Source organism: Gigantopelta aegis, chromosome 3, assembly GCF_016097555.1.
Source record: "Gigantopelta aegis isolate Gae_Host chromosome 3, Gae_host_genome, whole genome shotgun sequence".
NCBI lineage: Eukaryota > Metazoa > Mollusca > Gastropoda > Neomphalida > Peltospiridae > Gigantopelta > Gigantopelta aegis.
In genome coordinates, this window is record NC_054701.1 from 15,004,673 (window position 1) to 15,020,350 (window position 15,678).

Consider the following 15,678-nt stretch of genomic DNA (forward strand, 5'->3'; position numbering starts at 1 on the left):
TCGTGTTTTATTCAGTTACGGGTATTATAGGATCCCCGTGACACTGTCAAAAAAAAAGTACTAATTTTTTTGGCAAAACTAGGGGTTATACCAAAAATGGGCCATGAAAGGTACCATTTTCTTCAGTTAACACTTTGAGATAGGGGTTGTAGTACTGATATTTATGGGTCATAGTTTGGTTGATATATTGCATATAGTGTTTTTAAACACAAACGTTAACATGGTCGCCTATGGGATTTTATTTGGTATAGTCATACCATAAATGTTACTTGGATTAGGTACATAATATGGCTCACACATTTCAGCAGACGGGATATAGCCCAGTGGTAAAGCGCTCGTTCGATGCGCGGGCGGTCTGGGATCGATCCTCGTCGGTTGGCCCATTGGGCTATTTCTCGTTCCAACCAATGCACCACAACTGGCATATCAAAGGCCGTGGTATGTACTACCCTGTCTGTGGCATGGTGCATATTAAAGATCCTTAGTTGTAATCCATGTAAAAACACGTAGTGATTCGTTTGCAACCATACATACGGGCAACTTTGTTTAATTTGGGCAAAAGCCCCCCACCCCCAACAAAAATGGGAGCCCGTATGCTTACATATTTATATATGATATTTATTTTAAAAATAATTTGTCTATTTTATATTTATTGCTATGTTCAATGGCTTTGCACAGCTATTGAACCTGATAAATTATATAAAACAGACAAATAATTAAATGGATAATTAAATATAAATGTAGCTTCAACGAGCCAGTATTAAAATAGGAACCAATATCTTGATGACTTTATTTTTCGTGTTGGGGTGTCGTTTAACGTTCATTCATTCTGTCGATGACTTAATCACTATGACACTGAGACACCTAAAATGATTTTGGAGTTAAATTAGTGTTTGTGTGTGTGTGTGTGTGTGTGTGTGTGTGTGTCCGTGCGTGTGTGTATGTGTGTGTGTGTGGGTGCAGGGCCGTAACTAGAATGTTTTGTTGGGGGGGGGGGGGCAACTGAGTAGTTAATAGTCTAAAACTCCTTAAACAGTTAAGAAGAGAATTTTCTTTAAGTTTTTATAATGCTTTCCGGATTTGTTCGGGGGGGGGGGGGGGGGGCAACTGCCCCCTTGCCCCAACCCGCTGCCTAGAGCCCTGGGCCCAGTAACAGAAAGCACTCGTAACACTTACGTCAAATGTACACCATACATAATGTGTGGCGTACGTCTGACGTAAGTGTTACGAGTGCTTTGTGTTACCGGGCCCTGGTGTGTGTGTGCGCGCGTGCCTGTGTGTGTGTGTCGGGGAGGGGGGGGGGGGGGGTACGCATGCGCGTTTGCGTGTGTGTGTGTTAACGTTTATTATTATTATTATGTTTCTAATTTTAAAAAGACAGAGCTTACATTACATTTAAAGGATATATTTATAGTTTATACATCGATGTTCCCTCGAAGTTTTAAAAAGTTATTCTTAATTTAATTATCCTGAGTTCTGCTGCCCTTGCTATATAAACCTACGTCACAGCGAGTATAGTGCGTGTGTTTATTATACAGGGCTGTGTGGCATACCGACATATCTACTCCGCGATTGTAATACTAGTCTAACAAAATACCGTGTCTAACGAGTCCCATCACGTGACCCTTCTTTCCGGTAAAAACACTTCCTTGTTGATGGCTTGTCTGCAGGCAACAGGTGGGTGACTGTGTAACAGATAATTATTTAACGACAACAGCCATGTCACAGACGTTTGAGGAATGTTTACAGACTTTCATAAAGCATGTGGAAGAATTAAACAAAGAAGACGAGTCGGGATGTAACGGCTACTTACGAGAGTTTGTGGTTAGTATACATAACGCAAAACACAAAACTTCAACTTTGGCAAGTTGGGCTAGCTTAGCGACATTAACTAACCAACTAACCTGATTAAGCTACTCGCAGTGAGTGATGCGATTAAAAGTTTATTGGGTCGTTGTAAACACACGGTGGTTCAACTTCAAGGTTGTCGGTCGAGGGGGTGCGGTGTCGCGCGCGTGTGCAGGTTTTTATATGGAGGGTTGGGTGTCTAGACTGGTAGTAGTCCAGTCATTTTATGGAAAATTTTGACATAACCCTCAACAAAATTGCAACAGAAAGTTTTTGTTGTGCAATGCATTCGAATTAATGTTGTGTATCACATACAAAAAGTCCCAAAGTTTCAGACAAGGGGAACACCTTATTTAAAAAAATGGGGGGGGGGGGGGGGGGGGGGGGGTGAGTGTTGGGGTGTATAGACTTTTATGGGAAACACCAGAATTTTTTTAATAAATAATGTTTGTTTAATTTTATCAACTGAAATTGTTTTATTTGTATGTTATTTGTTATAAAGATAATCCTATAGTGCAGTGCGATGTTAAATCAGGGGCGAATTTTTTACTGCTCTCATAAGTTTATATATATATATCTGTTATAGCTTTAAGAGTTGAAAATTGTAATCTAATAATACTGCTTTGTTTCTACCCCCCCCCCCCCCCACACACACACACACTTCAAGTATCATTCTTACAGGTCTGCTAGAAAACAATACAATGAACATACGTTTAGCTCATATGTGAGTCTAAATGAACGAAAATATAATTACTATTATTCCAGCCATTTCATTCTATTTAATTTTATAATATTTAGTTGAATGATAAATATGTTAGTAACTGCACAACAACGGTTTTCTGTGATGTGCACACAATTTAGCGCAGTGTCTACCTACCTTACTCTGTAGTTCTGTAATCCATTTAAAGTTCATCAGTTAGGTCTGTCACAGCCTGTGCATTACTACAGCTGACTCCCTTGCATTCACCACAGCCAAAGGTACACTCTAAACCATGCTTTCGACAGCTACATCGTTTATTATCACAGTTATTTTTGCAATTACACCTGACAACCTTCAGTAGTTTCTCGGGTGCTGGAGGTAAATGAGTTTGACATGGCAGTAGAATGTTTCTTCCAGTATTTTTGTACCAGCCCCAGTCCTCGGGATTGTAATTGTTGTCGTGTCCTATCCATTGCTGGATTTGCAAGTATGTCCGTAAACTGTGGTATTTTGCAGCTGCAGATGTTGGTGGTAACGTAAGAACATGCAGGAACGTGGTACCTTGCATCACTTTGCATCACTAGCGCAAATGATCCAGATCTTCAAAGTGATTGCCATTGTACAACAATGTGATGGATTCTTCACCAGCTGTTATTATTGCCTCTTTACTTGACTGTTCAAGAAAAACACTTGCTTGTTTTTGGAAATGTAAATCATTTCGCAGTTTCTTTAGGGCAGAACCCTTCCCTATTCCAAACAACCGTGAGGTGGTGTCACAACCCGTGATTGCATGAGCAAAAGGTAACAGGTGACATATCTCAGGTCCCAGTAATGCTTTGGTCTTACTTATGTTCCAAACTTTGGAATTCTTGGTATTAGTGTGTTCCGATTTAAAATATATGTCATGTGAAGTTATGTGGGCATGGTAGATGAGAAGAATCAGAAGATAGGTATCGTCACCTATAAGAATAGAAGGACTAGTATTTGCGCTTTCAATAGCTGTTTTAACGATCAGCACATCAGCATCACCATCTGCATGAATCACTGTGCATCCATTCTCTTTCAAACAAAGGCTGAGCATGTCGATGAATTTTTGTTTGTTCTCACAGTTAGCCAGCAAAAGTTATTTTTTTGTTGTAAATGGTGTATTTTTTTAGAAATTCACTTTTGCTCCAATATTCCCCTGTGTTCTTCTGAAGTGTGTTGTATCTTTCGTTGAAAGACCAGACGAATAACCGTCGAATACAACGATGGGATGAGAAGACCGTCTTGTCACATACTGAACATACTGACAACATATAGAACTGTAATCATAACCTCTTTTCCATGGAATTTGATGAAGAAGTGACCCCCCATCGATGACATACTGAACATCATCTGAAGGTGGCAAAGTAGAATGACATTCCCCGACATTCCATATTGCATCAGCAATTGCAGGTTTTTGTGCAGCTCTAAGAAGTCCTGATGATTCAAAGAGGGAAGAAGGGTAGGTATACAATTCATATTTAAAGATGTCAGAAACATCATCAAACATCCCATTTGCAGCTGCAATTAGGCGCTGGAAAAGGAGCTGTGGGTCAACAGAAACTGATTCATCTGCCAGTTTAATAGCAGACTTTGTGGCAAGGGTTACAACCTGTTGACTTCTCTTGAATGTATAATCTGTACATTTCTGTCCAACCATACCCTGTAGTATGTTTGTCCCTATTTCCTTGGCACTGTCCCACATTCACATTTTCGTCTGCTGTCACACCAGTTTCTATACTACGTAGGCCAAGATTCTCAACAAATGGATTTCTGTCTGCAAAGAAAGACAAGAAAGTCAGTGCAATCTTGTTGGTCCTCTCTCTTTTCTTGCTTGTCCACTTTCTTTGTGTTGGTCACTTGTGTGAAAATTAGTCCCACTGAATTGTTGCATGGCATTGTTCATGTCAGCACATGCAGGCATTGACAGTACCCATAAGGCCCTTTGAGAATCTGTCATACCACGCCCTCTAGTCAATCCACCAGAAGTCTTCAAACTTCTCATTAACACTTGCTCAATGACTAAATCAGTGGACAAACCAGCCCAGTAATGGTCAGTCCTTCATAAAACATGATGGCCTTTCTGAAAAGCTGAATATATTCTTGGATGGTCTTTCTCGATGTTCTGCATGGACTGCAGATAAACATAAGCAGATTTTGCATACAGATTGTGTCCACATGCTGCAAAATATGGTAACATTTGTTGTACTGTATTTAAGTGAAGATGCCAATTCCCTGTTCTCTCTGCTTTGATGAACTGTTGCACTATGTCAACCATCTCCATGTATTGAAACCACAGTGATGCTGTGCGAAAATGTGTCTTAGATGACTTGTATGTTTCCAGTTTTGATTGTATGCTATCTAAAACATCTTCTTTGCAAAAGTGATTCAACTGACCTTTCTTCGTTAATTAATACATCATACAGCTTTGCTGCTGTTTCAAGATCATTCAGTCCAGATGGATTTGGTGGCTGTATGTCATTATCCCCGACATCAATCAGGGGGGCATCAGATTCTTCTGCATTGCGTTGTGTGTCAGCGTCTGATTCTGAGGATTGGTGAAGCATTTTTGTCTGTGGCAGGGAAACACCATACATCTCGGACAGAAGCATATTGTTTAGGACTGTATTAACAAGGAAATGGGCTCAAACAGCTCTTGCTACTGCTTTACCATTAAGCATGTGTCCAACTGCAGTTGATGCGTACACTGTGTCCAGCGCCTCTTGCAGTCCAGATCCTCCCATCAAATGACCAATGCAACCAAGAAAACTCATTTCCATATGGAATCCCCCTAGTCTAAGAAGAACTGAATGTAATAAACTGTCCTGTGGTTCACTGGAGATTATTCGAAGTGCTTTCCACTAGAGTAGTTGGTCAAAGGTCAAGACTGGTTCTGTCCCATGTCGCATTGCTTCTTTACTGATAAACTGCAAAGTGGAAAAAATACAAGAGGGATCAGTAGGATCCATATCAATCATGGATAGGAATGTTACAGATGATTTGCCAGGAAATTCTCCATTGTGTACCATTTGCATCATGGCAGACCAGCCTGGTCTTGGTGCTCGAAGAGACCAGGTAATTTTAGAAAGAAGGTCAAGTTTCCATGTTTGGTCAACAATACTGATATTGTTCAATTTTTCAAATATGAGGGGTACCATGCCATTATTTTCCATTTTATGAAAATTAATATTGATCTTTGCCAAAGCAGTGACCTCATCCATTGTTACTGATGTCCGTGGTATTGGTTTGTCTCTCGTTGCTACTGGTGTAATGCCTGCAATTATACCCATCCCCTGGAAGGTGTTGTGACCATCTAGTGTTCTTAAGTTATGGTCAACGTTGTCTGCTACATACTGGACAAAATGTTCTGGTTTAATTCCGGGTATGTCAGTACCTTGTGATGCAGCTGCATTTGTCTCATATCTTTGGACTTCAGAATAAGAAGAACAGAATCCAAGATTATGCAATGTGTCAACTAAGAATTTTGATGCAAACTGATGGTGGATTTGTACAGCTAGACCCACCTGAAGTGGTGCTATCAAAACTCGAGGTCGTGCAGCCTGTACTATTGCTTGTCCAACTGATGCAATTTTTACACTTGCATCTTTTTCAGCGAATATTAACTTCAACAGAAGTTGCAAGCTCTCAGGAAGATAATCAACATTCTTCTGAACAGATGATATATCCGATGTTGCAGCGTATTGAAGTTTTGTCACATTCATGAATTTGATATCATTTTTGATTAGCTTTGCTGCAGCTGCCACAATGGACATTTTCTCTGTTTCAGAATCTTGATTTTGGGTGGCGCTTATAAAAATTGTGAAGAATAGTTGAGGCTGTGGTTTTGAAAGTGACAGCATTTTGTTTCCCATTCAATTCTGTAATAATAATTGATGACCCAAAATTATTAATCAGTTTTCTTTTCATGTGCAGTAAGCTGTATGCATTTTCACCACAGATATTGTTCATTTGCTCAACGAGATCAGCTATGGTAATTTGTTCATTATCATTTTCTGTCAAATACAGCACAACCTGCTGAAATGCATCTTCCTGGCATGTTTTTGATGGTCTTCCAGGGGATACTTTGATGTGCTTGTTTGGTGTAAAGGCAGATGGGATATTTTTTCTTGTCCGGAAATTAATACTGCACTGCTGATGGTAAATGGCATCAGCAGCTGGAAGATCATGAATGGATTCAAGGCGACCTTTAACATCTTGTGCCCATTTGTCATTACGATCATTACAAACTTTCTCAACTGATGTCTGAAATTCTAACGTCCTAATAGGAAAAATATCAGCCCCACGTTTTCTATTTTTGAACTTTGCAGGTTCACCACAAAAAAGACAATGACTAGAAAACTGAAAATGTGAACTCTGGGAACGTAATGAAGGTTTACACTTTTCTGAAAGTTCATGTCTGTGCTTATCTTGTTGAACAGTGGATGGATGACAGTAAATTCTATGACATTCCTTATGAACAGTCTGTCCTGGATATGCAATAATAATGTCACTGCATTTCTTGCTGACTTTATTTATGCCATGACAACCTTTTTCGTGTAACTTTACTGTTGCCCAACCATTATCAACTGATTTCTTGCACAAAATACACTCTCCATTTTCTTTTTTCTCCTGGAAATAATAAACAACCCATTTACTCGCTCGCAAGGGTTGGAAACGCAAGTAAACATTAAAAGTACTATCTTTTCATACCTGAAATATTTGTAGATAGCTTTGTTATTTTTAACATATTTATTTCTATCAGCAATTCATTATATACAAATCAACGATGTTTGACATGAGTAACATTTATTTATGTTGCTGATGATGATTATTTAAATATCGGCCATTTAAACACGTTTTCGTGGCACTTAAATCACAAAATTAGCCATTTTAAAACAATACATTTTAAACTATTTTGAGGATATTTTTAAATTGGGGAGGCCGCAGATCTCCTTAGGGCCTCACACTCAGCACCCGTGATACCGACGGCAATGAATATCAGTTGCTTTTGTAACCTAAAGTCACTATACTGAAAAACTTGCAACATGGCCGTTCCGGCCTTCCATACATTTTATAATCGATGAAAAACTAAGTTTCCAATGAAGTAAAATTCAAATATCAAATTATTTTCATATAAACTATTATTGCTGTTAGGCATCAATAGTGCATTAATTAGTATTTTTTATTCATAAAGTAGACCACTAATTGGATGCAATATGTTTTGCTACAACCCGATTATTGCAGACGCGTATATTTGATGACGTCATAACCTAACATTATTTATAAATATTTAAAATCGCTTTTTAATAATACATTTACAGTAACAAGTTGTCATTTTACTTTTTAGTAATGTTTTAAAACTGTCAAATATATTACATACCATTATTATCACTCATTATTCATTCTTGTTTGGTTTCTATTAGTAGAAATTCGGCGACATCATTACTTGCAGTTATCTCCCTTGCAATATTTACGCATGTATGGTGGGCTTACGTAAGACACAATTGTTTGGCATATTTAAAAAAAATTAAGTGCCGTTTTTAAGATGTTCCTCTTTAAGAATTTCTTGGGACTTTTAGTATGATATTTATATGCAACTGAAGTTCGTCAAGCAATAAAAAAAAATTATGTTGCAATTATGTTGAGGTCAAATCGTATATTGACTGGACTATAGTGAAGTTTCTAGGCGGTGGTGGTGGAGGGAGGTGGGTGAGTCGTGCACCCCCCCCCCCCCCCCCCGAAAATTTATTTTTAAAAATTTGCTTGAAAAGTGGTTTCAATCCCCACCCGACCCTGCTTAGGCATCTGGGTGTTGGAATGGCATGAGTTAAGGTTAGTTTAGTTTTAGTGCTAGGGTTAGGATTAGTCTTTAGAGCCTTGATATAGAGGGGTACAGGTGGAACTCTTTCCATTGGAATTACTATTGGATAATAGCTTTATAGAGCAGGCCTGTAACATGGTGGACATTGTTGGGGAGGGGGGCTCAACTGAATGAGTGCTGAAGGCGCAAGTTATTTGTGGGATCTGGGGCATCATTCAAAGGTTATTTACCCGTTACTGTAAATCTTGATCAGTTAGTCTCGCTACAACTTTTACATTCAGTCAAGATGTAAAGGTTATAAAAAAAAAAAACCAAACAGCGAAACTTATTTCGGGAGCCCAGGCCCCCCTGGCCACCCCACCCCCCCCCCCTGCTATGGGCCTGTAGTGTTTATCAAGAGTTAGTTAACTTACTTGTTTGAAATTGATTGGAAGTTCATCATCGATTATCACTTGTAAACAGTTTGCACCAGACAATCAACTTTCGATATACAGTAGACCTATTTCACATTCCATCTGCACATGCATGTGAGGAGTAACGTCCCTTGCTCAGTCAAACTGCTTTATTATTGTCACTGTTACATGACTGTTTGGAGGAGATGTGAAACTAGCGAATTACAAATGTGTATTTCATATCGAATGGTTTAATGGCCGCAAAAAAATGTCAATTAAAGTTTAGGATCCAAATCAGTGGAACAAGTTAGACAAATATTCTGTGATTAAGGTCAACAACAGTCACTTTTTGCACCCTCATTTTGGCTTTGTACACAATAAATATAGCATATCTTACCATAATTTTACTTGAAATCCATATTTTGTAAAAGATAAAAAAAATTAATCACAAGATTTTCTTCAAACACATTTAGGTGCATTAGTAATGTTCAAACAAAGAATTTTGAATAACAAGTTTGCATTGAAATTTTTCCAGCATTCTTAAAATGGAAACGTCATGTACCCAATTTACGGTTATTGTAAGGAGATGCAAAGTAACATCATTGGAATACTGACGTCATTCAAATTCAAAATTAGCTATATTATTACAATGCTTTGCCACATTAAAATAAAAACTGGTCTACTAACCTTGACCTCTGTCAAATTTCTATAACAAGCAGGCAACACTGTTTACAGGTTGGTATTTTAAAAAAAAATCATAATTCTGAACAAAATATTAATTAAATATTAAGAAATAAAAAGTACCTTTTGTCAAATATATCATATCAAAATATTACCATTGGATATGTTTTATTTATTGTGTACAAAGCCAAAACAAGGGTCCGAAAAGTGACTGTTGTCGACCTTAGTACTCGATCGTCCAGTCGAAGGCTTTGACACGAAATTAAAATATTTATACAATAAAATGAATTGAACTGGAATGTGTCTGCTACTTTTAACAATTAGAATTATAGTTAAATGATCATGTGGATTTCCAGTGATGTTTAAAATGTTTACATCTCCACCTGTATTGGTATTTGAAATTTAATAATATACTCCCTACCCTCCCCCCCAAAAAAAACAAAGAAGAAAAACAAAACACATCACATATAGCTTCATTAAAAGAAGATGTTCATATGACTACTACCAGTGTTCAAAATAAACACTTGTCCGTTTGCAGGGCACAATATTTCACGTGAACCGCCGTTTTGTTCGCGTGTCGGTTACGCAAAATTTAATTTACGCGAACCGCAAATCGGTTACGTCGTAACCTGTAGATATTCAGAAATTAAAATTTGCACACTTCATGATTACTGGAAGTTTTTCATGCAGACATACTACTAGTATTCCGGCAAATGTTTTAGGCTGATTTTTAGATACTTAATGAGCAGCAAACCAGTAGACAACCGTATACTGCAACTGTTGTAACTTGCGACCATTCTAAACTATAGTCCTTTCCATTACCTGCAAACATGTTTCTTGTAAAGTAAATAATTTCAGTTTGGTTTGACTAAAAAGAAAAGTAAAAGTGTTTTGAAAATAAATAAAACATAATTTTTGTGTGCAATTCACAAATCAATTGGCTTAGAAGTAAATAAGTCTGTAGTAAATTTCATAGTATGAAAATAGTGTTCCCTGTGGGACTGACTATAAATCCTCAGTATATGTCGAGCCAAAAGTTTATAAAAAATGTGCACGGACCGCCAGGGACGGCTAAATTATCTGCAATCTGATTAAATTATCTGCTGCTATTTTATCTCTAAAGGAATATTATAGACATGATATTGGATTGCCTATAATTTTACAATGTTGAAAACAGTTTTAACGTAAACAGGAATCCAAAAGTGTCACAAATGTTGAAAAATACTAACATCGCATAATGAGCTTTAAAAAAACAAACATTTGGAACATAACTGTAGTATAGAAGCGCCATTGATAAAGTGAATATAGCATGACCACCGCAAAACGAAAAAAGGAATCCCACCCATTCCCAATGTAACTATTGTTTCAGTACTGGGGCTGATACATAGTCCATTTACAATGGTGGTAACTTTTGCAAGCATTAAAGAAACGGTTTTATAAAATGTTTTCTTTTGTATTTTGTTTTAACTTTATGTTTGAGTTAAAAGTTATGCATTTGAAATGTAATTTCAATGTAACTTGGAGGTAACCGATCACGTTACCCATGGTTTACGCAAATATAATTCACGTAACAGAACAATTGGTTACCTAGGTAAAAACCATGTGAACCGACTTCCGGTTACCTCAGATTTCGAAATATTGTCCCCTGCGTTTGTCCTGACAAGTGAAAATGAAACATTCTGCTTATTTCTATCACTGTACTACATGTAATCAATGCTATGTCTATTAAATTATAATTTATACATTGTATTTATGTATTTTCACTATCATTACATCACAGTCACAATCATCTTCATGTGCAATCTCTGGTATTTATGAACTTTGAACAAAATATTTTTGTATTTATTTAGCCTATATATTTATTTATTTATTTGTTGATTTATCTTATGACACACTCATAATAATCCAGCTAAGTGAATAAATATAGACTAGAAAATAACAGAGAATTAATAATATCTGTGCAAGTTATATTGGAATGGTATGGCCATGGCTTGTTAACAGTATTGGAGTGACTGCGGGTTAAACAATACAACACAAATAGACCATTGTATAATATCAGCATACCACTGACTGTACATCATGTCAACACATACTGACAGTACATCATGTCAACACATACTGACAGTACACCATGTTAACACCCACTGACAGTACACCATGTCAACACATACTGACAGTACACAATGTCAACTCCCACTGACATTACACCATGTCAACACCCACTGACAGTACATCATGTCAACACATACTGACAGTACACCATGTCAACACCCACTGACAGTACACCATGTCAACACCCACTGACAGTACACCATGTCAACACCCATTGACAGTACAACCTCCACTGACAGTACACCATGTCAACACCCACTGACAGTACACCATGTCAACACCCACTGACAGTACACCATGTCAACACCCACTGACAGTACACCATGACAACACCCACTGACATTACACCATGTCAACACCCACTGACAGTACACCATGTCAACACCCACTGACAGTACAACCTCCACTGACAGTACACCATGTCAACACCCACTGACAGTACACCATGACAACACCCACTGACAGTACACCATGTCAACACCCACTGACAGTACACCATGTCAACACCCACTGACAGTACACCATGACAACACCCACTGACAGTACACCATGACAACTCTCACTGACAGTACACCATGTCAACACCCACTGACAGTACACCATGACAACACCCACTGACAGTACACCATGACAACACCCACTGACAGTACACCATGTCAACTCTCACTGACAGTACACCATGACAACACCCACTGGCAGTACACCATGACAACACCCACTGACAGTACACCATGACAACACATACTAACAGGACACCATGTCAACTCCCACTGACGGTACACCATGACAACACCCACTGACAGTACACCATGTCAACACCCACTGACAGTACACCATGCCAACTCCCACTGACAGTACACCATGTCAACACCCACTGACAGTACATCATGTCAACTCCCACTGACAGTACACCATCTCAACACCCACTGACAGTACACCATGTCAACACCCACTGGCAGTACATCATGTCAACACCCACTGACAGTACACAATGTCAACTCCCACTGACATTACACCATGTCAACACCCACTGACAGTACATCATATCAACACCCACTGACAGTACACCATGTCAACACCCACTGACAGTACACCATGTCAATACCCACTGACAGTACTCCATGTCAACATCCACTGACAATACACCATGTCAACATCCACTGAACAAACATACCATTCAGTATATGTTACAAACATACCACTTGGTATACTGAACAAACATACTGCTTGGTATACTGAATAAACATACCGCTCAGTATACTTTACAAACATGCCGCTCAGTATACTTAACATACATACCGCTCAGTATACTTTACAAACATGCCGCTCAGTATACTTTACAAACATACCGCTCAATATACTTTACAAACATACCGCTCAGTATACTGAACAAACATACCGCTTGGTATACTGAACAAACATACTGCTCAATATACTTTACAAACATACCGCTCGGTATACTGAACAAACATACCACTCGGTATACTGAACAAACATACTGCTGGGTATACTAAACAAACATACCGCTTGGTATACTGAAACAAACATACCACTCGGTATACTTTACAAACATACCGCTGGGTGTATACTGAACAAACATACCACTCGGTATACTGAACAAACATACCACTCGGTATACTGAACAAACATACCGCTGGGTATACTGAACAAACATACCACTTGGTATACTGAACAAACATACCGCTGGGTATACTGAACAAACATACCACTCGGTATACTTTACAAACATACCACTTGGTATACTGAACAAACATACCGCTGGGTATACTGAACAAACATACCACTTGGTATACTGAACAAACATATCACTCGGTATACTGAACAAACATACCGCTCGGTATACTGAACAAACATACCACTCGGTATACTTTATGGTATACTGAACAAACATACCACTCGGTATACTTTACGGTATACTGAACAAACATACCACTCGGTATACTTTACGGTATACTGAACAAACATGCCACTCGGTATACTTTACAAACATACCACCCGGTATACTTTACAAACATACCACCCGGTATACTTTACGGTATACTGAACAAACATACTACTCAGTATACTTTACAAACATACCGCTGGGTATACTTTACAAACATACCACTGGGTATACTTTACAAACATATTGCTGGGTATACTTTACAAACATATTGCTGGGTATATTGAACAAACATGCCACTCGGTATACTTTACAAACATATTGCTGGGTATACTGAACAAACATGCCACTCGGTATACTTTACAAACATATTGCTGGGTATACTGAACAAACATGCCACTCGGTATACTTTACAAACATATTGCTGGGTATACTGAACAAACATACCGCTCGGTATACTTTACAAACATACCGCTCGGTATACTTTACAAACATACCGCTGGGTATACTGAACAAACATACCACTCGGTATACTTTACAAACATACCGCTGGGTATACTTTACAAACATACCACTCGGTATACTTTACAAACATACCACTCGGTATACTTTACAAACATACCGCTGGGTATACTTTACAAACATACCACTCGGTATACTTTACAAACATACCGCTGGGTATACTTTACAAACATACCACTCGGTATACTTTACAAACATACCGCTGGGTATACTTTACAAACATACCGCTGGGTATACTTTACAAACATACCACTCAGTATACTTTACAAACATACCGCTGGGTATACTTTACAAACATACCGCTGGGTATACTTTACAAACATACCGCTGGGTATACTTTACAAACATACCACTCGGTATACTTTACAAACATACCACTCGGTATACTTTACAAACATACCGCTGGGTATACTTTACAAACATACCGCTGGGTATACTTTACAAACATACCACTCGGTATACTTTACAAACATACCGCTGGGTATACTTTACAAACATACCGCTGGGTATACTTTACAAACATACCACTCGGTATACTTTACAAACATACCACTCGGTATACTTTACAAACATACCGCTGGGTATACTTTACAAACATACCGCTGGGTATACTTTACAAACATACCACTCGGTATACTTTACAAACATACCGCTGGGTATACTTTACAAACATACCGCTGGGTATACTTTACAAACATACCGCTAGGTATACTGAACAAACATGCCACTCGGTATACTTTACAAACATATTGCTGGGTATACTTTACAAACATACCGCTGGGTATACTTTACAAACATACCACTTGGTATACTTTACAAACATACCGCTGGGTATACTTTACAAATATACTGCTAGGTATACTGAACAAACATGCCACTCGGTATACTTTACAAACATGTTGCTGGGTATACTGAACAAACATGCCACTCGGTATACTTTACAAACATATTGCTGGGTATACTGAACAAACATACCGCTGGGTATACTTTACAAACATACCGCTCGGTGTACTTTACAAACATACTGCTGGGTATACTGAACAAACATACCACTCAGTATACTTACAAACATACCGCTGGGTATATTTTACAAACATACCGCTCGGTATACTTTACAAACATACCGCTCGGTATACTTTACAAACATACCGCTTGGTATACTTTACAAACATACCGCTCGGTGTACTTTGCAAACATACCACTCAGTATACTGAACAAACATACCACTCGGTATACTGAACAAACATACCACTCGGTATACTTTACAAACATACCGCTCGGTGTACTTTACAAACATACCGCTGGGTATACTGAACAAACATACCGCTGGGTATACTGAACAAACATACCGCTGGGTATACTGAACAAACATACCGCTGGGTATACTGAACAAATATACCGCTGGGTATACTGAACAAACATGCCACTCGGTATACTGAACAAACATACTGCTGGGTATACTGAACAAACATACCGCTGGGTATACTGAACAAACATACCGCTGGGTATACTGAACAAACATGCCACTCGGTATACTGAACAAACATACTGCTGGGTATACTGAACCAAACCTACCACTCAGTATATTGAACAAACATACCACTTGGTATACTTTACAAACATGATGCTCAGTATACTTTACAAACATACCACTTTGTATACTGAACAAACATAC

General features: G+C 38.3%; 1 protein-coding gene across 1 annotated transcript in view; it reads left to right on the plus strand.

Annotated features, from left to right (window-relative positions):
• Positions 1-1,667: 1,667 nt before the first annotated feature.
• Positions 1,668-15,678, plus strand: part of LOC121367569 — a 59,834-nt gene continuing 45,823 nt past the window's right edge. The window contains exon 1 of the mRNA XM_041491825.1: positions 1,668-1,824. Within this exon, the coding sequence (XP_041347759.1) occupies positions 1,720-1,824 (105 nt within the window). The 5' untranslated portion in view covers positions 1,668-1,719. The remainder of the gene's footprint in view (positions 1,825-15,678) is intronic.